At 39.1% G+C, this 26,752-nt stretch overlaps 1 protein-coding gene across 1 annotated transcript in view; it reads right to left on the bottom strand.

Annotated features, from left to right (window-relative positions):
- Nucleotides 1-2,083: 2,083 nt before the first annotated feature.
- LOC146000217 (ATP-binding cassette sub-family G member 1-like) overlaps nucleotides 2,084-26,752 on the bottom strand; it is a 121,578-nt gene continuing 96,909 nt past the window's right edge. Inside the window, exons 6-11 of the mRNA XM_083137615.1 lie at nucleotides 18,307-18,450; nucleotides 17,226-17,380; nucleotides 14,878-15,046; nucleotides 13,740-13,840; nucleotides 11,579-11,734; nucleotides 2,084-4,219 (exon numbers count right to left, since the gene is read on the bottom strand). Coding sequence (XP_082993741.1) covers nucleotides 3,878-4,219; nucleotides 11,579-11,734; nucleotides 13,740-13,840; nucleotides 14,878-15,046; nucleotides 17,226-17,380; nucleotides 18,307-18,450 — 1,067 coding nt within the window. The 3' untranslated portion in view covers nucleotides 2,084-3,877. The remainder of the gene's footprint in view (nucleotides 4,220-11,578; nucleotides 11,735-13,739; nucleotides 13,841-14,877; nucleotides 15,047-17,225; nucleotides 17,381-18,306; nucleotides 18,451-26,752) is intronic.

The following is a 26,752-nucleotide window of genomic DNA, read 5'->3' as shown; positions in this document are numbered from 1 at the left end:
TGTAGATACGTTCAACATCGCACCCCTTAAATTTCCTTTCGCACCCCCTCAGCACCTCTAGATGATTAATCCTAGTGCCGACGCTGCTTGATTGCGATATGACGCCGGTACCACTACGCTATCGGTGGTGTAAGCCATAAAGTGGCTGAAGGTCAATTTGCTGTCGAAAATATCATTGTTCCGCTGCACGAACGGGACAGTTCCTTGGATGGTGTTGTAAACTTCGATTTGAGAGTAAACCTAGGTTTTTGAGAAAGTTTCGAACACTAAGGGTATGAATATACGTATATATATATATATATATATATATATATATATATATATATATATATATAATTTATTTCTGATATCTTTCCCTTTAAAAAATATTCAGTTCCGTGAAAGAAGTATTCTCGCTGCTTTTGAAGATTAGAGAGAAGAAACAATCACTATTTTTGTAAATACAAGAATGGGGGGAGTCAACATATAGGTGCTTTAATTGCTTAAGATTTGAATTTTAATTTAGTTTGCTTCATCTTCAATATTTAAGCTATTTCCTTTTGATAAATTTATGTTCAAGTAACAGACATCAGCAAGAGAGAAGCAAATGTAAATTGAAAATTAGCGTAGAATTGGTTTGCCCATATTATTCATATTTTCCTGTTCTTCGCACTCTACCGGGTATGTTTTTCCTATTTCCCTTACAGAAGGTAATTTGTGAACCCAAAATTCCCGTTCCTGAGAAATTTCCCTGCTATAAAAAACACAACTTCTATGTTTAGCGACGACACAAAAGCAGAGTGCGACTGGTGGACTCTCACAAGAAGGAGGTTACCCTGGCCACGGAATCACCGCGCCTGAGAAGCAGTGTTTCCTCCCCCTCTTTCCTCTCTCCTCCCTCCTCGCCAAGGGTTGTAAGAGAAGAGGGAGGAATGACGTCAGGGTGAGATTCCCTGAAGTCATTCCACTGGCTGGAGAAAGGTTCCCGGACATTCAGCGGCAAACGGTTGGAAGCATTCGCGCGCTGGAAACAAAGAAATGTATGCATCGAAATTGGTTTGGAAGAATATTGCGAAGAAATGTGTATATATTTATATATATATATATATATATATATATATATTTAAAAAATAAATATAGCCGGGTCATCTGCGATTACCTAGATGACCCAGAGTATACGCCGCTGCTGTCTGTCCATCTTCACCTTGAACATGGAAGCTATACAGCTCGTCATATACGACGGTCGTATGCCCTGTTATACAGTGGAAAGTCGCTTGACTGCGACAGCCAATCAGCGAAGGCGTATCCAGGAATTCTGGTGACGTCACTAATCTGTCTCCTGCATTGTTTTTCTGTGTCTGCACGACCATCGTGGGTAACGACATTGTATCGTTTCATACAACTTTCTGTCACATTAAATATACAAGGCGTTGTCTTTGAAAGAACTTTATTATTCCAAAAAGAAATATAAACATTATTATGTACACATTACATACACATGAAGTATATTTAACATAAATTATTCACATTTCCTCCAGTTCATACGTTTAGTTATTACTAGTTATATAATACTGCATACAATTCTACGAATTGCTGTTTAAAGCAACATATTATTTCTGTTATTGAGAAGCATTATAATAGTTAAAATAACTTTCTGGGAGTTTTTACTTAGTGTCAATAGTTGCATAGTCTTTAAATGTTGCGTCCCTTGTGAGGAGATTAGGATGAATGTATTGCGTCGACACGAAATTTTCGTTTTCAAATCAACTTCATGCGCAGACATGCCACTATCGGGAATAGAACACGGAACATATCGATTTCAAAGCCATAGTTTTAATCATGACGCTATCCCTGAACGTATACCATGGGGAAAGAATAGATAAGAACAGGTATATTGAAGCAGTAATTCCAATCACCACTTATAATAGCCTACACTGTTGCTCTCTTTATTTATTGAATTAAGAGATATAATTCGGCCAGTGGCGGCGATTGGGTTCCAAACCTGGGGGGGTGGCAAAGACAGAATATTTCCCTTTGTATATAAGATTTTGCATCGTGCGGGGGCAAAAGTGGCAAAAAGTGGGGGGGGGCAACTGCCCCACCCCCTAATCGCCGCCATTCAATTTGGGGGGAAAGTCTGAAAATGTTTTTCTTACTAGGTACAAAAACTTCGAAGCTAATTAGGTTGCTCTAGAAATAAAACTTATTGCTAATCTGTTGACGTGCTTACATGCACAAATTACATACACAATTCAAATTGGCACTGATATTTCTTATAGTAATTGTATTTATACATATTGTCCTAGCATAAAACTCATTTAGTAATCGGCACTGAATGCCTCAACATATAATACTGCACAACAGTAGGGCGACATTAAGTTTACCCACAACACACACTTTGATGAAGTTCGAGTTAGTTTATATGTGTATATTCACTCCAGTTTTACAATTATTTTAATTGCACGATTGCAATTCGGGGTCCGAAGTGACCCCATATCTATATTATGTGCGTAATCAGTTAATTCCGAATATAAACCGTGACAAAACATTTCTATCCAATTGGGATTGCATGAATTGACGTTTCTTACAATTGTTAATTTGTTATAATGGACTAGCTAGAATAATGTTATCTCTATATAGCATAGTAATATCATGCGACAAACGCGTAATATATTGTTGAGAGTACGTATGTAAATATTCTTATTGTATATCTTGTATTTGCGTCCAAAGTATCTGCTCCAAATGCACATTGTTGTGATTCCCCATATTGAATTCTGTAATATGTAAGGGTGCATATCAAATGGGCAAAATACGTATGTATCACTTGCATTTCAAATAAAATCTGCAGAGTAACACATAATGTGCATGCCATACGTATCTATAATAACTATGAATTCAACGGAACATTACATATACAAATATTTTACATAGTAACTTGAGCTGTGCACCTTGAATCGGGATTTCTGCAATAATTTGTTTTAAAAAAACTTGAGATTTCTTTCAAACAAACTGGAGAAGAACATCAAACCAAGGCAGAGATCTTAGAGTATGTTCCTTAAATTTTGGGTATACTTGAACACGATGCACAGAGATTCATAAATACTCAAATATTCATGTGAAGTATTTACATCAGAGGCGTCTCTTAATGCATGCTGCGCATGCGGCGTCAATTGTGGGGAAAAGGACAGCTTGCTCTGCGACGACATTAATGAGCATTTCTACATTCTAATTTCTTTATATAGGAGAAGTATTTATTTTACACGAGAGCGCTCAACTAAGTTTATATTACATTTCTTGGATCTGAAGTGAAAGAAAGTAATAATTCTTTTCCCACAATTGACACATGCGTCATTTCAGATCCAAGAAATGTAATATAATCTTAGTTGAAGGCTCTCTTGTAAAATAGGCCTAAATACTTCTCTTATATGAAGAAATTAGAATGTAGAAATGCTCATGAATGTCGTCGCAGAGCAAGCTGTCCTTTTTCCCACAATTGACGCATGCGCAGCATGCACCGCATGCGTTCAGGAGACTCTTCTGATTTACATAGGCAAGAACCATGCATACTGCAACCCTCAACAGCTCCGTTACTAAGCCCACACATCATTCTCAGCTTGTCAAAGATCATGACTTCCTTTCAGCTAGCCTTTCGATCATAGCTGGCCCGATTTCAAGATGTGGGTTGTATAAAAGAATAGTTCATATCACAGACATAGGTAATGGTGGAATCAGGTACCTCACAGAAGGCAGTCCTGCTTGCTCTGCATATGCTCACAGCTAGGATTTCAGCAACTCCCATAGAGTAATACGCTTGTGCAATGGAGGACATAACAAGCGTACAGTATATTAGATCTAACAAGCGTTTGATGATGATCAACCTTGCTGAAGATTGGGCATATCAGCGCTTGTTGAGCTTGAACCAGAGTGAGGAGAAAGTAAGAACATGGAATCCTACGGTGAACGTGAAGAGGAGTGTTGTGTTGAGGAAGATGTCCACGTCCGTCATGTCCAAAGCTTCAAGCAGTACTTTTGGGTACCGTAGATGGCAGTAGTGATGCTCGCAATCTAGAGTGCTCCTGTCGAAGCCGTAGATGGCGTACACGACGCTCTCAAAGGCGCACCTGAAGTAGCTGATGTGGTAGATCCATCTCAGGATGACTGGGATCGTAGACTTCGATGCGAAGAACCCAGAAAACACCGCCAAGGGCACGGATACGGTTGGACCAGAAAATACACCGACCTGAGGACAAAGTAGGAGAGATCGTAGATAAGTGGAAAAACAGCTGGCTTCACATATTAATAAATACTACTCAAATACCAGAGCGTTGATGCCGGACGTTATTCAACATCTACATGAACCAAGGACGTATTTGGGGGGTCCAGGGGATCCGGACCCCCACCCCTCGAAAGATTTATCAAGTATTAAAATTAAATTATGAAAAATTTATTCGTTTAGCCTTTGTTATATAATTTCCTCTGAACTTATTGGAAGACAAGAATTATATTGGGATCATACGGCTTTGAAGAACGGAAAGGACGTATTTAGGGGGTCCGGACCCCCCTCCCCACCTGGGAGACTTATTAAATATGAAAATTAAATAATGAAAATATACTCGTTTAGCATTTTAGTATAATTTCCTCTGAACTTTTTAGAAGGCAAGGATTATATTGGGATCATACGGCTTTGAATGACATTGCAGAGAAAATTTATGTACACTACTACTCAAAATAATATGCATAAGCTATTAATCAGAAACTTACTTTTTTCCAACTACATGTAACATCATTTTTGTTATTCGATAAATATTCAATTATTCATCTATTTGACATTAATTCATTGCCAGGGCACTTGTTTTTTTATGTAAATTATTTCGATCTTAACTACAGGTAAGGTACGTAATGAATATGCGCTGTTATATCTATATTCTTATACAGTCCTTTTACCTATTCGTGTAATAATAATAATTTATGTATTGTAATTAGTATTAATTTGATTTATAACTTTTAATTTAAACATTATTATTATAATTATTATTATTCCTGAGACACTTGGTTCGCCCCCCCCCCCCCCGAAACATATTTCTAGATACATGCCTGACATGAACTGAATGTAAGAAAAGGAAAGCAAATTTATCTTCCCAACTCCACATCATAGGGATGCACACCTTTAAGGATTACTAGAATAGAATAGAATAGAATAGAATTTATTTCCAGTATGAGCCTTACAGCTATACATACCATACAAGTTAAAAATTTTCGTGCACTTTCCTTACACCCTTCCTCCTTTTAGACTGCTTCCACCTTCACACTGCTTGGGAGTTCACAAACACTATTTCACTTCAAATCTTTCCCTATACTTGCACTGTTACCTGAGTGGTTCCTAAATTTTCTCAAGTATATTTATTACTTTATTTATTTGGTACCCTCCCCCCTTTCACACATGTTCGCTGTCCCCACTGAGCTTCTTTGCTCTCTTTACCCAGGCGTAGTGTAGGAAAGTTCCCAGATTCCGTATTTGCGCCTCCCCCCCTCTCGGTCTCTCCCTCCTAATAACGCTTGTCATTATATTCTCAATGTTATCTTCATTTATTTCCCTGATATATTTTTGTCTTGCCTCCCCTGTTTCTTTACACTGAAGGAGAATGTGAAATTTCGTCTCGTCTTCGCCGCATAACGGGCATTCTACGCTCCCGTCCTCCCGTTTAAGTCTAACTTGTGCCCATCCCCCCAGTCTGAACCAGGCCAATCCTGACCTTTCTTTTGCCCCACACAAATCTACGTAGTTCCTCCTTCCCCATTCTCGATCCGTATCTACTATTTTCGCCGATGTTAACGATATTTTTGCGTCGCATTCTGCCAAAATTTTCTGTTTGGTAATATCTTCCAGCCTGGCACGTATGGCCCCTAGCATCTGCATATCAATTCTCCCCTCTATTCCCTCTTCCCACACCCATCCTAGCCCTATACTGTATAATTCCGTCTTTATTTTTGCTACCCATTGCCTCCCATTACCCCCCCTTATCTGTGATTGTACACAGAGTTTCTTCAAATTTCCCCCCTCCATGGTGATCAGTTTTGCCCAGTATTTAATGCTCCTCATTTTGGCATCCACTTCCTCTCTTAATTTTCCCATTTCCCTAAGTGCCCCACATGTTGGCGTACCCCTCCCTACTCCTAGCCCTTGTTTTAGGAATCTAGACTGTACGACGTTTACGGTTTCCCCTCCCTCCCAGACCCATAGTTCGATGCCATAAAATAGTGTTGCCTTAACTGTGGCCTCGTAGACCCCCTCCAGAATTTTGATTGGAATATTTGGTACTTTGTATTTTATTTTCCTTGTTTTCTCTAACGCAAAAATTGCTTTACATTTATTCCTGTGTACGTGCCTTGCCCACCTACCCGTCATTGTCATCACCATGCTTAAGGATTACTACATGGTTCTTTCAGTCAGAAGAGAGAAAAGAGCAAAATTTTACAATGGATCATTGAGGAACATGCTGAAGCTTCGACATAGTCAAGAATTTGTTGGTGGGGTCAGGTGGTTGATACAAAATTAAGCAGTCATACTACGTAGTAGTAATGATATAATAGGATAATTAATAACTACTTTACTCTTATCTTCTGCTCGTTATACCAGATGAGCGACTATATGCCACATTTGGGGGGGGGGGGTATTTTTTCAGAGTTTTTTCCGAGCCTGCAGTCAGTGAAATCCTCTGTAGGACTGTGTTTTGTCCTTATACACATGTGCTGAGCGCCCCTTTACAGCCTCAGCTTTTAAGCTAGGCAAGGAGATTTTTATTTTTCAGAGACAAGCGTTGATTTTAGGTATCGTAAGGGTCTAAAGTGTAAATCACCAACCCTGAGACCTTCTGTAAACAAACCGTCTCCACGATTCGATGTATCACTGAACACGGAGACCTTCCCGCACGCATAGAACTCGCCATGTTGAAAGTGGCACTACTTCCTTGCTGTTCACATGATTATTTTTAGAAAATAACCAATGTTATAAAATATCATTATGTACACATTGAAAGTTACAATGCATATTCCTACAAAATGTTCACACTTATCTTGCCTTGCCATGTCACCAAGTTATTTTACGAAGTGCACTATATTTGGCGGAACAAAAATCGTTATTAGGATGCTTGTCAAAGTTTCCAACCGCAATAAATTTACGAAATTTCTTTGTCTTGTTTTGATGATGATCATCAATATATTTATTGGACTTACAGCATTTCATATGGCTTTTTATGCCCATTATATATTTTATTTACATAAGATACAATTTACATAAAATCTACAAACAAATTTCAAATACACTCCTATCTATATCATCCTTAGAAATATACATTACCATGTTATATCATTTTGTCTAAAAAAATGCAAGTAAAATATATTCAATTTGCATGCAAGAAAGAATCGAAATTTATTGGAAATGATTACTGGTGCAAAGAGTTAACCATAAAGGTGAAGCAATAAGTATAAAAGAAAGAGCATTGGGTTTAAAGTGAGACGTCATTTCCGGCAGCGTATCCCATACTACAAATTGGCCGTTGTTTTACCTTACGTAATGAATCCTGTAACAACGCTGGATTTTCGTGTGGATTATTTTACTTCTATGAGTTTGCAATGCTTTCTGCATGCAGGTGGTTTTGTTTACAGAAGGTCTCAGGGTTAGTGATTTGAACTTTAGTCTCCGCATAATGTAACGGGTGGAAATAGTCTTAAACGTGTCCAAAATTTTGGCTTCAATCAATCAATGTAAGAGCTAACTCATGTTCCCCTTCCGTTATTCTGCTGGACTGCCCTTCTTGGTAAATTTCTCGTAAGGGACAGACGGCTGAAATTTGCTAGTTCATTTAATTTGAATATTCGTACTTACGTATTCTGCATTGAGAAACATTGCTGAAGGTGGCATTTCGCTTATTTCACGGAAATAAGCTCTATTTGCGACATATCGAGTAAGTTTTCTTAGTTTATTTTTGCCTTCAGTAACACACAAAATGGCGGTCACAGTTTCACTACCGTACTCGGCATGCAGTGTTTCCACCCCACTGCACCCAAAAATACCTACGTAGCCCCACAAACCATTGACGCATAGCCCACGAACCATTTCCGATAAGGTTAGGTTAGGTAGGGTCACGTATAGGTTACAATAGTTAAAAATTGGTTTCGAAAAAAATATGCGTAGCCCTACACACCATTCTCGTATAGCCCCACGAACCATTGACACATAGCCCCACAAACCATTGACACATAACCCCACAAACCATTTTCGGAAACGCACCTTCTTCAGTTACAAAACGCATGTTTGGAAACACTGACCGGGATTACGTCATCACACACAGGCTACATCCACCTGGAAGTAAATGGATGCAAGAGTTTTCGTGCATCGGTCACACATTTATATCGAAAAATAGATGATTTACCGGCAAAATTCAATGAACGATGCGAGAAAACACTTCCCCGAACTTCCAGAAGTATAAAGAAACTAACTGCATTCGGCAAGTAATTTCTCCTGTAAATTTGATGAAATCCGTCTGTGCCTTACGAGAAATTTACCCCATTCTTTAATCCACTATCAGTAATATGTTTTCTTTCATTTTTCTTCAATCAAATGAAGAATGTCAGTTTGCAAATAGAGTCTGACCGGGACCTCCGAGATGGGTATGCTTCGTGTATACTCCGTATACGGGCCGCAACCTGATGACGTCAAAAGATTAGTCGTGTGTTTTGGCGAAATACATGTATTTGAATGAGAGATTTGTACGATAAAGAGTTCCTATAAATCTATTCATTTCAGAGTAAGAACAATAATTGTTATCGCAAACTAAACATACGAGGGTCACTATTTATATTTTGAGCCTAACAATGAAAAAAACAGGAATTTGGCATTGAAAACTGCTTTATTGTTTTTCGAAGTATTCTCCATTATGGTCAATACACTTTTGCATTCGTTCGAACCATTTGTCAAAGCAGTTTTTCCAATCTTCTTGAGACACCTCCATAATATGGTTTTTGAACGCATCAACGGCGTCTTCCGCCGACGAAAATCGTTTTCCACGGAATTTATTCTTGACATTCGGGAACAAGAAGAAGTCATTGGGTGCCAAATCAGGACTGTACTGCGGATGACCCATCAATTCGATTTTTTGACTGTTCATAAAGTCGGTTGTTAGACGAGATGTGTGACAGCTCGCATTGTCTTGATGAAGAATGATCCGACGGCGTTTGTTTGTTTTCCGTATTTGACCGAAGACCTCTGGCAAACAAATTGTTGTGCAGCATTCAGAGTTGACCGTTCTACGTTCCTCTAAAGGCACAGTTGCCACATGACCAGTTTTCCCGAAAAAACAGGCGACCATTTGTTTCGATGTGCTTCGAGCGCGAACAACTTTTGTTGGATTTGGTTCATCTTGAAACACCCATACAGTCGACTGCTGTTTACGTTCCGGCTCATATGCATATATCCATGATTCGTCACCTGTTACAATCTTATATACGTCTTTTGAAGCACTACGATTGTATTTATTGAGCATTTGTTTGCACCAATTGACGCGAGCGTCTTTTTGAGTTTTTGTCAAATTGTGTGGGATCCAACGAGAACATACCTTTCTCACAGCTAAATGATCATGTAATATTTTATATATGCTGGTGGAACTAATGCCTATGGTTGCCTTAATCTCACAGTATGTCACATGACGATCTTGCAGTATTAGGTTTTGCACAGCATCAATGTTTTCTTGAACAACAACTGATTTTGGACGACCTTCGCGAATCTCGTCGGTGAGCGAATGGCGGCCACAATTAAATTCGTTATACCAATGTTTCACAGTGGCAAAGGATGGGGCTTCATCGCCAAATGTGGAAGTAAGTTGATCGATGCACTCTTGTCTTGATAATCCACGTCGAAAATCGTAAAAAATCATCGCACGAAAGTGTTCACGAGTTAATTCCATTTTATTGTTGTCGCGCAATCTCCAAGGCAACATAAATAACACAAATCAAGCTACTGACAAAACATTTGAAGTACGTTATGGTCAATAATGCCAGACGATTCCGTGCAAACGTCAAATCGCGCCTAACTTCAATCAGTGTTGCCAAGGCTCAAAATATAAATAGTGGCCCTCGTAGTTGTCTCCTGATCAGTTACAAGTAAATATATGCGTTTGTATGTAGTGCAACATTTAATTAGATGTTAGTAAAAAAAAGTCACCAGTATTTAAGGTATTTGGAAATCTAGACAAGTTGCTAAAGTGAAAATTTACTATGTAAAGAATAACGATTATTACATTTGCATAGTCAGTCAGTGTGATTTCATGTAACACATTTGATTGATTTACATTTATGCTCTGTGGAAAAGTAGGAGAGCGAGACATTATCTCAACCTCTCAACCTGTTCTAAATATCAGAAGCATAAGGGGAAAATATAATTATCAACTTATATGTCAGCGAATATTTGCATGACACGATTTCAGTACATGTCCAGGTACAGTTAGAAGTAAATTGTCGTGATTAGGGATGAATGAAACACGCTGATATATATTAAAACTTACGCCTTTTATCCTGAAAAATAACTTGGCTAACTTGCCTCTTGGTTTTTACCATTATCTAGCATGCTTACCAAAAAGGAATATAATTATAAGGACTTTAGAATACGATATTCTTTTTAAAATAATCTGATAGAGCATGAGGTTTATTGTATTCTCTTGCTTTTTGCTTTGGGCTTCTTAATTAAAGTAAGTTGCTTGCATGTTGCATTAATATTCTCAACGAGTTTCATTTTCCGTGTGATAGAAAATCCCTTCTCATAGGCTTGACTTACTGTTAGGTTATTTAAGATTCGTATTCTTAGCATTTAGGTATTGCGAATAGGTTAGGCTAGACGTTTGTTGCATCACCATTTGTACACTTTCTCTCTTTGCTTGCATGTTAACATTTTGATGCGAAAAATGATTTTTTTTAAAAATGTAACCTACAACCAAACCACGGGAACTTGTGCATCCAAATATTTACCAGATTTATAGAAAATTAAACATTTATCAAATTAGACACGGGAATTGAGTTTCGAAAGTTGTAAAGCTTATTTAAAACGAAATTCTAATCTTACAAGCTCTTTCCTCAATCATCTGTACCTAAACTTTTACAAAATTACTTTGCATACATAACTTGGACAGTAAGTGCTCATTCCACAGCAATTTAATAGCAATTATATACTAACGACGATAATTCTTTACGAACTTACAGTAAGTTCCAAATGTAGGATGAAATTTTATCTATACCACCTTTCTTCCATTGGTAATTTGAAAAATAAAGGTACTTTATGCAGATTGGATTTTACTTTTATCGATATTATTTACGTATTTTCCAATGTCATATAACATTTGAAACGTTCTTCAGGTGAAAGCAACGTTCTGAACGAATAAGAGAGGACTATTTATTCACTCAGAAAACTAAATATTATACTTTTACAATGCACTTTGTTAAATGTTGTAAATGGATTATACTTGACTAATCCTGTGACGTCAGGAAAGCTGGTGTGAGGCCCGTACCTCTTGGAGGCCCCGGTCTGACCCACCACTTCTGAGCTACTCACCGTCATCGGAAGGTTGGTTCCAAGAAACAGGCCGAAAGCCTGGGCTGTCAAGGCCGTCATGAGCAGAGCGATAACGAAGTACACCATCCTGTACAGCTCCAGTGGTTGAGCAGTCATGAAGTATGTCAGAATGACGAACACGAACGAGTAGATAACCTGAAAATTAAGAATACGTTTAAATATCATATTTACACAATTTACTTAAGTATTGTACCATATAGTTAGTATCATATGCGTCGTTACTTTTGAATCATTGTGTATGAAATGTGTAAGGAAATGATAAACTGTTGCATTGGATCAGGCACGTATCCAGGGGGGGCTTAGGGGGCTCGAGCCCCCCAGAAAGTTTTCAGTTTACACTGGATAAATTGAGGTTTTTGGTTTCTTCAATAATATGACGATAATTTACGAGACAAATAATTATCGAGACAGGACGGAGAGTATTCAATAACCCTATTATTGTTAATAGCAAGGTGAGGATCAGGGGCCTCGAGCCCCCCTTTAGTTTACGCAAGATGAAATTAGTTTTTTAGCTTCTTCAATAATGTGATGATAATTTGAGAGAAATAATTATCGAGACAAGATGGAGAATGTTCTGTAACCCTGTTATTGTTAATAGCGCGTATGCAAGGTGTGGATCAGGTGGCTCGAGCCCCCGCCCTCCACACATGAAATTTTCCGTTTACACGAGATAAAATTAGGTTTTTTGCATCTTGGACAATATGATGATAATTTGAGATAAATAATTATCGAGACAGGATGGAGAATATTCCTTAACCCTGTTATTGTTAATAGCCTTGTAATCAAGGGGTCCCGGGTTCGATACCCGGTGGAGGAACAAGTGATTCGGATCCCACTTTAAACTGTAGGTCCAGTCCCGATTATCCTTACTGTGCATAAAGTGGACTTAAAACAACAAATCAAACAAACAAACAAACAAACAAACAAGGTGGTGATCAGGACACTCGAGCCCCGTCTCCCAGGATATTTTTCAGTCTACTCTAGATAAAATTATTTTTTTGGCCTCTTGAATAATGTGACGATAATTTAAAGAGATAAATTCGTATCAAGGCGAGATGGAGAATGTTCCATAAACCTATTGTTGATAATATTGCACGTAAACTTTTCTTGCGTTTTCGGTGTTGTCCCAGCAAACTTGAGCATTATGTAAAGTCTTGTCAGTATTTGAAAGCTGTACAACAAAGGTAGCGCCACGAGTAGTACGATTCGTTGTAATTTTTTATTTACGGAAGGGTTTTCACTCTGCATTAATTGTTTCGCGATCCAGCTGTATTCTAGAAAACTTCCTTTGTTTCGTGCCGATATATGACAAGACTGCGGAAGCTGTGACACACAATTTTGAACACTTGCAAGTCCTTAGGCCTGAATATGAACAATTTGGTGGGTTTCGACATTTATAAGAGCTGCAAACTTGGGAGGACAAGACACATTACTTAGTGGTGTTCAGGCTCGATTCAGAGAGAAATATTCGAGCTGTCTGGGTCCAGTTTGCAGCCCACAGTTTGAATCTCGCGTTGTCGAGTGGATTGTCTTCGTAAAAACAGTCCAAGACACCATAGATGTTTTGATTCCTGATGAGAAGAAATGGACAACACACTTACTGAGATGCAATGTTAATACATGGAAACAGGAGCCGAGTGGTAAAAAATGTTCCAATTTCCCGTTCTGATTAGAAGGGAAGCCTTAAACAGTGGCGACGATTTAGGGGACAGCTTCTCCCCATTTTCTTGCCTCCACACTATCACTGTGGCCTCTTAATGCTAAGCCTTGTCTACCAAGAGAAAGTAAACTTTCCTTGCCCCCCCCGTTTTGGATCCCAGTCGCCACTTGTGAGGTTCTATCTATACCCCTTAAAAAATTGTGTTCACCCCCCCCCCGAAAGGAATTCCTGGATACGTGCCTGCATTGGATAACCCTAATCACTCATCTAGCAGATCGAGTAGATAAGTCACTCTAAGGATATTATAATCAGTAATAAAAATAATAGTTTGGAATAGAACGTGTTTTTTGAAATATATAACAGCTATTATTATAATCATAAAATATAATTGTTATTCTTTCTATTCAAGTTTTATCAATGGCTTGACTCCCTACAACAATTACTGGCGACGCCCGTGCACACACACAATAAAAGTCTTACCTGAATCGGTACGTCCAGCAACACAATCGTCATGTAGTAGGAGAACAAGGAGTAGTATCTGTTAAAATACTCCCGACGTACTATTGCAATTTCCAAAGGGACTGAAAAGAAGAAAGGAAACGTTTTAGTAGAATCTGGCAGGGTTTGGAATGCATAGAAGCACGCTGTATTGTGCTGTGATAGAAAAATTATGCTGATGTTTATGTTGCAAAAATTTTGTGGTACCTCCTAGCATTATCATAGTTTCAAAATATTTATTGTTCATAATGATTTTTCTTTTATTATCCACCAATCTCGTATTTCGCCATTTTTAATGTTTTAGTCGTAGCTTCTAAATCTTTTGTAGCTCGAAATATGGACATCCGAAGGTGAATGGGATCGAACCCCCACCCCCTTCCTTGGTAATTGGCATCGTTCCTTTCAAATTATAGCCGACCCCCTACGCCAAGGGTTCCAGGTTCGACCCGGCCTGGGCATGGATGTTTGTGAGTGTCCAGTTATCAATTTCATCATGCCAACGGAAATCACTCATCCCCATCTTCGCAAAAGTACCACAAGGAGCTAAGTAAAATAAAGCAATTCAATCAAATCAATCAATCTTTCAAATTAGATAGAAGCTCCAACAAGCTAACGTTGGCATTATCAGCATAACAGCAGAATTGTCAAAAAATAGAAATAGTACCTGTATGTTCGAGAAACTTAGTAGATTGTAATACATTTTGTATAGAATGGGTTTATTTTTATCAATTTATAATAACAATTATATCTACTAGTTGTATCAAGGGCTCTACAAAACTTACGTCGATGGCTCGAAAGTAAACATTTCTAATAATTTTGTAATGATATTATCGGCCTTATAGATCAACTTAAAACATCAGTGTTTTTATTCACACCAAGGTCGCAGTCTACTCAGTTGGTACGGGATATCAACTAAGAGATGTCGCTAGTGTCGGATATAAGTAGTTGTCTACATTTAGTTGTGCATTGGAGCCATCTGTTGGTGGCGTTACGAACCAGTTCAAACGCACGGGAGCGAAAGGATCATTGCAGTTACACATCTGTCCACTAATCTCTATTTACTCGAAATTTTTCACAGTCTTATTATACATCTCATGAATGGCAATTCGCACATACTTACCGACCAATATCGCCGTCATTTTGGCAGTGTACACCATGAACACAACACAGGCGAAGAGATACCGAAAGTTGCACATGACGAAATGCCCGTCGGGACCGATGCCCTTGTACAGAGTGCCAATCATCAATGCCACCGCCACGCTCACTCCCAGCTGAAGGTAAAGATTCGACTGTGATGGAAAGAAATGTTTGTGTAAGCATCAAGGTGCGATTCACAGCAAAATGAATACTCATTATATCCTACGGTGTTGTGATGTATGCAAGAAAAATCTTTCGTTTGTTAAAAATAGGCTAAATGACAGTTAGAATGGCATGTGAATCACTGAAATAAGTACCGTACTATTGTAAATCGATACTAGGAAGTTTTGAACCGATTAGTCATCGGTTGACATACGTAAATGTATATGCTTTATATACGTTACATAAGCGTAAACTTATATTTTTTCTTGTGCGTTATCATCATCAAAAAGTCATTTCACGTACAATCAGCGACAAATATAATAACAGCAAATTGTCCATCACCATGTTCGTTTATTCTGTTTCCCGCAACGCGAGGTTCAAGAATTAAAACAATAAGCAGAAATATTTTTTTTGGTGACTGTACAGCGCCATTGCAATTTACATTGACTACAGGTGCACAGTTTCAGATTTCGCATAGAGATCTTCAAATAATAATACTAACTCCAAAAACAAAGATTGAGATTTTCATGTTCCTCCTCGTACATTTGGGATGCACAACGATTTTTCGGCAAATTGTCTATGACTATTTTCATCAAGACATGGACATAATTTTTTAAGCTCCTATTTCGTAAAACAAACAGAATAAACATGGTGCACAATTTGCCTGGTAATATTTATGAATCTCACTCTACTGTGTGTAGTAAAATTCGTTGTTATGCACACTTACTCTTATTAGATTCAATAATTCTGCTTCTATTTAACGTTCTTAATATACTCAAACTACGTCATTTCTCGTCAGCAAATGTGGTTTCATTGCTCGCGATTGGCTCACCTGTATGCATTGTACTTGGAGCTTGGTGTACTAAACAGGAACTTTGGCTAGAAATCGCAAAAATAGGCGGAGTGAGCCAATAAAATAACGACGAGATGTGTGTATTATGGATGGCCAAACGGATCCGGATCCAAAAGTTCCGGATCCGATAGTTTGGTATCTCAATCCCATTATAATATTACCACACCTTAAAAGGTATTATGATCTTCGATTACAAAGAAATTTTTCATTAGTTAGTCCTTCAAGATTTTTTTCAAGTGTTGTTCCTAAAAAAATTTGCTTCGCATCGGCTAACACACTCGTGCAGAAAAATAATCTTACTTGTTTAACATAAAATGTCAGAGGTGATTTTGTAAATTCCATTGAAACGAATATGTATTCATTCGAATGTATTGGAAATGGAAACACATAAATGTGAGACATTCCAGGATGAAACCTTTATCACATAAAACAAGATAGAAATGTTATACAAAAATTATACAATTGTTCTACAGTTACAGTTTTAAAAATTAAAATAAAACATTATAATATATGCAGTGTTATATAATTACAAAGTGTAAGACTAACAAGGGAGGTTATCTAAGTGTCCCCCTCCGATTTCCATGAAACTTCGCAGGTGTATAGACGGGCCCAAAGGAAGAAATACGTGCTTTTTTTGTTTCGGCTAAAAAACTGTTCTAGGGGGCAACCCTCCCTCAAATGTCAAGATGAGGACAAATTTAAGTGGGCATTTGACCCCTGTGTCCCCCTCCGATTTCCATGAAATTTGGCAGGTGTATAGAGGGGCCAAAGGAAGAAATGTGTGTTTTTTTGTTTCAGCTAAAAAACTGTTTTAGGGAGCAAAACCCCCTCAAATGTCAAACTGAGGACAAATTGAAGTAAGGATCTGACCCCTGTGTCTCCACCCGATTTCCATGAAACTTGGCAGGTGCATAGAGGCGCCCTATGTCCCCTGTTTCTTTCTATACCATATTTACGTGGTTTCGGGGTCAGATCCCAACTTCAATTTCTCCTCATCTTAACATTTGAGGGGGCGTTGCTCCCTAAAACCATTTTTTAGCTGAAACACAAAAACACGTATTTCTTCCTTTGGGCCCCTCTATACACCTGCCAAGTTTCATGGAAATCGGAGGGGGAGACTTAGACCTCCCTTGTAAGTGCATTAATTACAAATCGCGCACACACACAATTAGCAGGTAACAATATGTTATAAACACATTCTTACTTTCCAAAGCGCTCATGTGGGATGGCAAAACGGATCCGGATCCGAAAGCTCCAGATCCGGAACCAACCGGATCCGGATCTGGCCATCCCTAGTGTGTATACTATTTCCTTACCTTGTCCCTTGAAAGACATAGCAGTTTCCTCTTGTACAAAATCCACAGTTGAGAGAACAATGAAATGTTGGATATCAGCTCCTCATTTACTTTGGATTTGAAGAAGTAGGTCCTTTTAACTATTTTCGTCTCTGGGCGCTTGGCCACTGGTAATCCTGGAAATAAAAATAAAATTGTTCTACAACAGTTTGTAACGGGCAAGGTTTATTAGAAGTATAGAGGTTGGGTAGATTTCTTGTGATGACGTAACGACGGTAGAAGGGGAATTTATCCATGAAAGGAATACGAAGTCTGTACGCTAGTGTTGCACTATGTAGATACGAAAGAAAGTCATACTAAGGAACTATCTATTTATTTATTTATTTATTTATTTGAGAAAATTTCAGATACAGCACAGGTGGCCATTTTACACTGAAATTGTCAACAATGAGAGCAATAATTATAATAAGCATAAAGATAAAAATATAATAAAATAAATAAATAAAAATAAATAAGAAATAATTAAGAGTAACAAAACAACATAAAAGTGAGTAGCAAATGAACAAAAAAATAAGTAAGAGATAGCACTATGTGATATTAATTACAAGTATTTCTTCTGATAGAAGACCGAAAGGCAAACTCGGAGAAAAATATATCAATATTTGAGGGGAGATCATTGTATTGTGTGGCAAGTCTATAAAAGAGAGATCTTTTTTGAATTTCCAGTCTAGGTTTTTTTGTATAAAATAACCTTGTATTGCGAGTTGTGCGCATAGGTACTCTAAAGTGGAATTCCTCAAGGAGTGTGTTGCAGCGGATTTTGCCATTCACAATTTTGTATAAGTAACTGAAATCATTCTGCAAACGTCGCTGATAAGCAGTTTGTAAGTTAAGAAAGGACAAGAGATGCGGAGATGAAAAATTGCGTAATGAGGGAATCCTGTCAACATGTCAACTTACTTTTCAGACTTCTAAATAACTTTGGTTACAGACCCACACGAATATTGTATACCCCATGCCCCGCACCCATCTAGGGCAGGCCCTGATAATACTTCTGACACACACCACACATTAGCATGCAGTGAGGCTAAATTTTACCTACCCAAGTCTTCGGAACACTTGTCAGCGATTAGGTAGTTGGCGTTTTGTCTGTCTAACTTATCCTCCACTCGACGCATGTTGCACGTGGCGTTCATCATGGCTTCCAAATTGTTGGCCCCGTACTCCTCCGACGACACCTCGATCACTGAAATATGGAGAAATCTTGCAAGAATACTGATGTATTTCTCATAAAAGAGACGCTGTTTAAAAAATAATATATTTATGCATTAGACGTATTAGGAACGATTCTTATTATGAAAACCATGTTTGAATGTTAGTTAATTAAAAAAGGGATATTTTCGCACCATGCATGACTGCAGTCCGAAAAATCTCGGGAAAAGATTAAAAAGAATGAACTGTTGCGGATAAATCGGGACCTGGTAACCTTGCATAAATGATTATAAAACCAAAATTACTAAATATTGTAGACTTCTGGAGTCTGCCTCTCTCCACAAGCAACCCAATCATTTATGAAGGGACAAAATCGAAATTCTTGCAAATCCTGAAAAAAAAATATCAATGTTATTTTCGTAGGTGTTTGTAGGTTTGCAATAACCATGGGCGTCCGGAAGGGGGGCAAAGGGGGGCTGTGGCCCCCCTGGAAACTGAAAGTCAACCAAAAATTATGTATTTCACATATATAATTTCATTTTAGCCACAATAATATGTGTTAATTATTGCATGAACATCATAAATTCAAATTTAAGCAATTTTTTTTAGGGAACAACACTATTTTTGGAGAAAATGTGCCTTGTTTGCCCCCCCCTGGAAAAAATCCTTCCTTGCCCCTCCCTGGAAAAAATCCTGCGGACGTCCATGGCAATAACATATTTCAATAGTTCGATATGGGGAGGTATGGGCCCCTTGCCCCTCTCCTTGAGTACAGGCCTGACTTGGGGCAAAAGTGAATTTAAATTAATATTTTGTGAAAAATTGAGGGGCGGGAATATTCTCGCTTCTGTGCCTCGCACAATTTTATCAGAACGCTACAAACGGCACCGTTAGCGCTTCAACGCTCTCACTGCCATCTGTAGGGAACATGTCAACTTACTTGAGGCGAGTCTGAGGATTCGTGCTGCCATCTCCCGAGCAGTTGCGTAACTACGTATACAATTTGTCTTACATTCATTGATAAATTGGCATGTCACGACGTCATTGTTCGGCAGAATTGCATGTTTTCCCTCCAAACTTTCCCTTTCGGATAAGACATACCGCAAGATTTCGTTTCTTTTTGACCACTTTCATCATTTTCGCTTCCGGTATGAGCAATCCAAAGAGCTTCAAAACTAAGAGTCCTGCGTACGGATTGTATGTGGCTAGGGTGACCAGACACATACATTCAAAAAAGAGGACAAAGTCATAGAAAAGAGGACACCGCAACTTATTTTGCCATTACTTACAATTTATTCAATATATATATATATACACACACACACACACAAGGTGATCCAAAAAGGCCGCCCCTTTTGAATTGGTGAGCATAACTTTATTTAGGCGAATAATTGCAAGCTACAAGGACAGAAGTGTTGCACAGACATGGGAGTTTGATACAAGATATGTCAATCAGGTTGTGAATGTCACATCACATCACGTCTCACTTAAGTTTTGAATATAAGAACACTCAGGTGAGCACCACCGTTGTTGGAGCACTCATGAAGCCGAGCCACGAAGCTACGCCGCAATGTATTCTCCAGCATAGCAACCGGAATAGCAGCGATTTCACGGCGAATGTTCGCCTCCAGTTCCTGGATCGTTCCTGGGTGGGTTTTGTAGACCCGGGACTTCAGGAATCCCCACAAGAAAAAATCAGCTGCCGTCAGATCCGGCGAACGTGCCGGCCAAGCCACGTCGCCATATCGGGAGATGAGGTGGCCGGGAAAAAGGTCGCACAATTTGGCAATGGACACACGGGCTGTGTGTGCCGTTGCACCGTCCTGTTGGAACCATGTGATCAGAGGAAGGCGTTGGAGTGCCGGCACGAGAAAGTCTTGGAGCATGGTCACATAACGCTCTGAATTGACAGTACACGTGGCACCAGTGGCATCGCGAAAGAAGCATGGTCCGATGATTCCTGATGTACTGATCCCACACCACACAGTTAACTTGGGACTGTGCAACTCACGCTGATGCAATCGCCGCGGGTTTTCTGTACCCCAGAAACGGCAAATCTGTTTGTTGACCGACCCCGATAGCAAAAAGTGTGCCTCGTCAGACATCAGAAGGTTGTCGACAATGCGTGCATCTTGTGCCCACATGTCGAGAAACGTGTCACAAAACTGAACACGTGCCACTTTGTCGGCTGCGGTCATTGCTTGCACTACTTGCACCTTATACGCTCGTGTATGTAAATCCAAGTGTAAAATGCGATGTAAACTGCCATACGTCATATGCAATGTTTGCGATCTGCGGCGCACTGATCTTCGTGGACTTCTTTAGATGTCATCCCGCACACGGTTGATGTGTTCCTGTGTCCTTACAGCTCTGGGTCGTCCAGGAGACGACCTGTGTCGTACTGAACCCTCCTCGTGCCATCTCGCTACCTAGCGCCGTATGGTGTGTTTGTCCGGTGCGTCTCTACGCTGGCCTAGTCGGCGGAAAGCTCGTTGGGTTGCAACAATGGACTTGCTTTTTATAAACAGCTCTACCGTGCGAACACGGTCTTGCACATTCCACTTCTCCATCGCAACCCGAAAAGTCTGGAAATCATTTCGGGATGGAATTTTTCTTTTCTTTTTCCGATCCCAGTACTGACTTTTCAGGATCCCGCACACCCCTACTAATGACTCAGTCGGGAAAGTAATAGTGTTCAGTGCTAGGTGAGCAATGCTCGAATACTTAATGCGCCCTAAGTGATATGATGATCGTTGTGTGGAAGCATTCTCTCTAAGCAGCACATTTGGTATGGTCGATGGTTTGCTCTTTCAAAAAAGGAGGACATTTACAGAATTCAAAAAAAATCGCCCGGACACCGGACAGACACCTAAAAAGGAGGACATGTCCGGATAAAAGAGGACGCCTGGTCACCCTAAATGTGGCTCTCTCATCTGCCAGTCGATCATTCACCGTTACGGTAGCTGGTAACAGTGGCTCAGTTCAGTAACTGTTGTCATTGTGGGGTAAAGGCGCAGACCTGTAGTTACAGGCCGTGTCCGGATTGGCAAGCGCACCGTCCCGTTCCCTCCCGTTGCTCTCGCGTGCCGTCGAAGTCGTCCGAATCTACATGTCCCCTTGTAGTACGGTTGTCACTTTTCCCACCAGGTGTCAGCCCGAACTTCACCCACCGCGCTCTGGGGCGCAGGCGCATTGCACGGAAGCAGAAGGCAGACGCCAAACCTCACAATGATTTCCACCTATTTACTACTCATATTAAAAGTGTAACACGGTATTTCATCATTTACAATTTTTCTACATTCAGTATTATCGATAAAATGTTAAAGTATCACTGAGTTTTACTTCGTATAATCAGTAAATGTTGTCTGTACAAATTGAAAGTTGGAATATGGCTGCCAAGCGCAGCGTCACAGCGAGTTCAAGCGTGCATCTGTCGCTCCTCTCTGCTCTCCCCTCCGACTCCACGTCTGCCGCGAATTCGGACAACGGAGGTTGGCTGAGTCCCCGGATGGAACGGTGCTCTAGGTGACATCTGCTGCCGATTCGGACGCGGCCACAGACTGGAAACGATGCGCATTTGTTTGAAGCCGCGCATCTTCGCTCGCGCACATCCAGGGGATAGAAATATGACGGAGCTGCACACTATAGCTTTTTATTGTATTCATATTTATGATGAAATTATTTGTTCTCACTTGTTGGAGTAGAATATGTAGAGTTATATCCTTCTTAGTAAACTTAAAAATTGCAATCTTCTGTGGTGCAATGACTCACAATCTTCAAAAGAGTTTTACAAGTGGAAATATGAAGGTATGCTCGCAGACATAATATCCCCTGGCTTTGAAATGTTTGGCTTCAAGTTGACCCATGTTAAAAGGTCCAAGTTTCCAGTCTGATATCTAGAGGTCTGTGGGTAAAGGTTCTTTAAATTATAAAGTTTCTCGTCTTCCCGTGCTTGTGCGACGAGGCAAGGGCGCCCGCCCACAAAGGAGGGCCAGAGGGGCACTTGCCCTTTCCCCTGGTATATTTGCAAAAGGTTCATTTAATTCGAATGTTGAAATTATATCAATATTTTATTACAAATAATATTGTTAATGTGATTTACAGGCTATAAGTTGCAGCAAATATATGCAATGTCCAACAAAACAATGGGGGAACATTTTTACCAGACATTAGAATCACATTGACTGCCATAACTAGGGCTGTTTGTGAAGGGATTGGGATGGGAAATTTTATAATCTCGGCGTTTGGCACTGAAAAAGTTCACCATTTCCCTACGCGATGAAAATCTCGAATTCTACACACTATCCACCTGGGGCATGAGTGTTCTTTGTGTATTCCCATTCATCAATGTCATCGCTAGGGTTCGGATAGTTATGCACTAAAAAACGCAAAATATGCACTAAAAAGTGTAAAATATGCACTTAAATATGCACTTTAAAAACCCGTTTAATTTATAAATGCTGTATATTACAAACTATGAAAGATTACATGACAGGCAATGAATGTGCATTATTCAGAATGCTCATTTGCTACACAGATTTTTTTTCAATTAATATGGTTCTGCGTTAAATGAAACACAATACATTACAGATCAAGATCATTTTGTTTCGCACGACACAGCACACTCACAAACTTTGCAGAACAACACTTTTCCGTCTGTGCTGAAGTCCTTGTCCAGTTTCACGTATGACTCCAAGACCACTCTCAAACACTTATTTTCCTTATAGCTAAACATATCGAGTTTCGCTCACAGGAATTAACCTGTACAAGCGATAAGAAACTTGCTCGCGGCGTTGCCAGCTTAGTCGATTGTTGATGTGAGAATGACGTACTTGCCACATTTCATACAATCCAGGAAAAGTGAAAGCAGAAAGATAGAGAAAAGATAAAGAAAAGAGAAGCGAGGGGAAGAAAAAGAAATACAGTATATGCTCGGTGTTGGTTGTGGGTACAAAAATATGCACATCAACTTATTTTCATACACATATGCACCTTATGCATTCTAAGTTTAAAATCCTTAAATATGCAATTGCATATGCAATATGAAAAATGCATAATTATCCGAGCCCTAGCCATCACTCATCCTCATCTTCGCGATTAACCAAAGGGAGCAGGAAAGCGAAATAAAATGAATGGAAAGTTGATAATCGGGACTGGACTTATAGTTTAAACTGGAATGCGAACCACATGTGCCTCCACCGAGTATCAAACCCGGGACACCTTGATTACAAGGCACGCTCTTTTTTTGGCCTCTCTGCTTGCGTAATGGCAAGACGAAAACTTAAACTGTAGGTCCAGTCCCTATTAGCCTATCTGATCAATTAAAACAAACTTTTTAACGTTTTAACATAACATTATGTCGAAAAAAATTCGTCGCGAGTTTTAAAAGATTGTCACAACTCGTTTTGGTTGTTTTGTCTATTTGATGGCGGACGGAGCTTCCGCCTCTCTCAGCATATATACTGTCTCGTGGAGCGTTACTCCATTGTTTACTCAAAGAAGTGAAATGTTAGAAAAAGTCGTCGGTGGCTTTTTTTTGCGAGCGCGTGGGGAACAGCTCGTGTCCTTCAAGGAGAAAGTTTTGTTGAAGTTCAAGAAAGATTTCTTTCGCTATTATCCCCGCAGAGATAAGACTTTCGTTTGTGCAAAGTCTTGTCTAGTCGGAGAAGAAGCAAGAACGTTCTCTCTCGTGCCTTTTACTTTCCATCGCTGTGGTTGAAACAACGAGTCACGTGCACACAATCAAATCTTTATGTGGAAGCAAATTGTCCATTACCTTGTTCGTGTTACATTTACGAGCTTTACACGTGAAGGTTATTTTAATGTCGTCAAACCGTACAGCTAAATATAAATTAAATCTTCCAATCTTATTCACAGCATACAAGTCGATTAAGGATTTCATACCGAAAGTTATTAGATTTTCAACGTCTCCGTGCTTTACGACAGACTATTTTAAATTAGCAACAATACTTCCCGTTCACTTTCCTCCATATCCAGATAAAGATACACGAACGTCAATGCCAAGTATGGTGAATAACATATTCATGGAATATATACACTCTGTAGTGCATGAAGATTTTTACATAGTATATACAGACGCATCAAAGTTCGCACTGGAGCTGCAATATATTGCAATAATCTAGTGGAATACAAAATCTACCCATTACCAGCAGAATTTTCAATATTCACGGCGGAAGCGTTTGCTATTCGTCAAGCATTGTTGTATATACAGGAGAAAAACCTCAAGAGGGTAGTGATCGCCACTGATTCAGCGTCAGTCTTACACTCCCTGGGATCGACAACAGCTGATTACTATGTAGACTGGTACATTGTTAACATAAAAATTTTGTATCACAAACTAACAAACTCAGGATACAGTATTTCTTTTGTCTGGACTCCTGGGCATACATCCATAGAAGGGAACCACATAGCAGACACATTAGCCAAGTACGCAGCTGAAGAATCAAAGTCACCGATCGCTTCGGATCAAATTTTCTGCAAAATCGCTAGAGTCGCATGCTAAAACAGAATTGTTGAAAAGTTGGCAGAAACAATGGACAATTACAGGGAAGACTCATGGGAAAAATATTATTCAATTCAACACTTATACCTAAAGAACCTTGGTATCAAGACATTAACCTCTCAAGAAACTCTTTAACAAGCTTTCTTAGATGTCGGCTAAATTACACCCTAGCACCTAAAGACCTGTATACTAGGAAGATTGTTCAATCCCCAATCTGTCAGTGTGGTGCAACTGAAGGAACACCTGATCACATTATATTTGAATGTCATCTTAATGCAACTACGTGTGATTATTTCTTTAGAGACCTAAAAGAAGCAGGATATAATGGCGCATACGACTTGTCAACACTTTTGAGGAACCCAACAAATAATATATGTACTTACGAACTATATTGTGAGAGAAAATATTATATTATAAAATTATGAAATTGTAAAATGATGAAATGTAAAACAAATGTAACTGGTGCATAGCAGCAAAGCTACAACCAAATATACATTTACAAAAAAAAAAAAGTTATTTTACTATTGGTGTTGGCAAGGGTGTCTGCCTTACTTACGGTTTTGCTTTTCAGTTCTTAAAACCCGCCTTAGGATAGGGTTGGCAGATTACTATAAGGTAAAAGTAGGACATGCTATTCCAAAATATAGGACAAAAATCGTTCGCAGTAAATAATAGACTTTACTAGAACATGTTAGCAGGTAATGTATGATTGACACTTTCAGTTTAAAAATAATGATTTTTTTAAAATGAATTGTTAAATAAACCAGGATGTATTTTCCTCTGAATCGTGATTCCCCCGTTTTTATGTACTCTAGTTATTACAAAGTTTGGTAACATTATAGTATAAGGGTGACAGATTTCTTCAAATTTACAGGAGAAAGTACTTACGGAAATGATTTTCTGTAGCATTGTCGAAGTTCGTGAATGTAGTTTTGATCCATTTTAATGCGAATACATGTTGTTTTCTGCGAAAATCTCTGTCCGACAGGATGTTTCTGCCGCCATTTGCTTTCTGCACGAGAGCACAATGTTCCATGTGTTAAGATGACGTAACCCCGTAGTCAGTGTTTCAAACTCGCCGTGTTTTCACTAGAACATGACGTGTCAAGTATTTTTTTTAACTATGCTTGCCTAACCTAACTTAACCTAACCTAACCTTACGGAAAATGGTTTTTGGGGCTAACGTGAATGGTTTGTGGGGCTAACGTCAATGGTTTGTGGGGCTAACGTCAATGGTTTGCGAGGTAGGTATACCGCGAGGTATTAGCATAATTTCAAATCCGGGCACGAAAGTAGGTATTTTCCGGTGAACGAGGTTGCAACACTGCATAAATCGACAAAAAACGCACAACGCGCCCTGAACCAGCACGATATCGCCCGCGTAATGTGTTACAGAATCGAAATAACAAGTAACAGTAAGTACTCGTAAATGTAAGAAATAGACATTATCTTAGTTAGAAATGCATTTTTTCACCTTAGGAAATTTTCCGCATTCCAAAATAATACGTTACCAATGTAAAAAAGTGCGAAATATATGATTTATAGGTGTCACCCCCATACTATAATAGTACCCAAAGTTTAAGTATTTATACGTATTTGATTACATAATAATTTTTATGGTGATTATATGTATTTGTAACAACCTTGTTTGTTCTGGCGTCCAGAACAATCTAGTTTTACATAAATGAATAAGATGTGACATTTTGAGATTTTGCAAGAATTTCGATTTTCTTCTTGCATAAATGAATGGGTTGTTTCTGGAGATAGGCCGTCTCCAGATGCCTCTAGTCTACTATATTTATTAATTTTGGTT

This window comes from Lepisma saccharinum, chromosome 16, assembly GCF_977018435.1.
Source record: "Lepisma saccharinum chromosome 16, izLepSacc3.1, whole genome shotgun sequence".
NCBI lineage: Eukaryota > Metazoa > Arthropoda > Insecta > Zygentoma > Lepismatidae > Lepisma > Lepisma saccharinum.
Note: the sequence above shows the minus strand (reverse complement) of the source record. Positions and strands in the feature narration are given on the sequence as shown.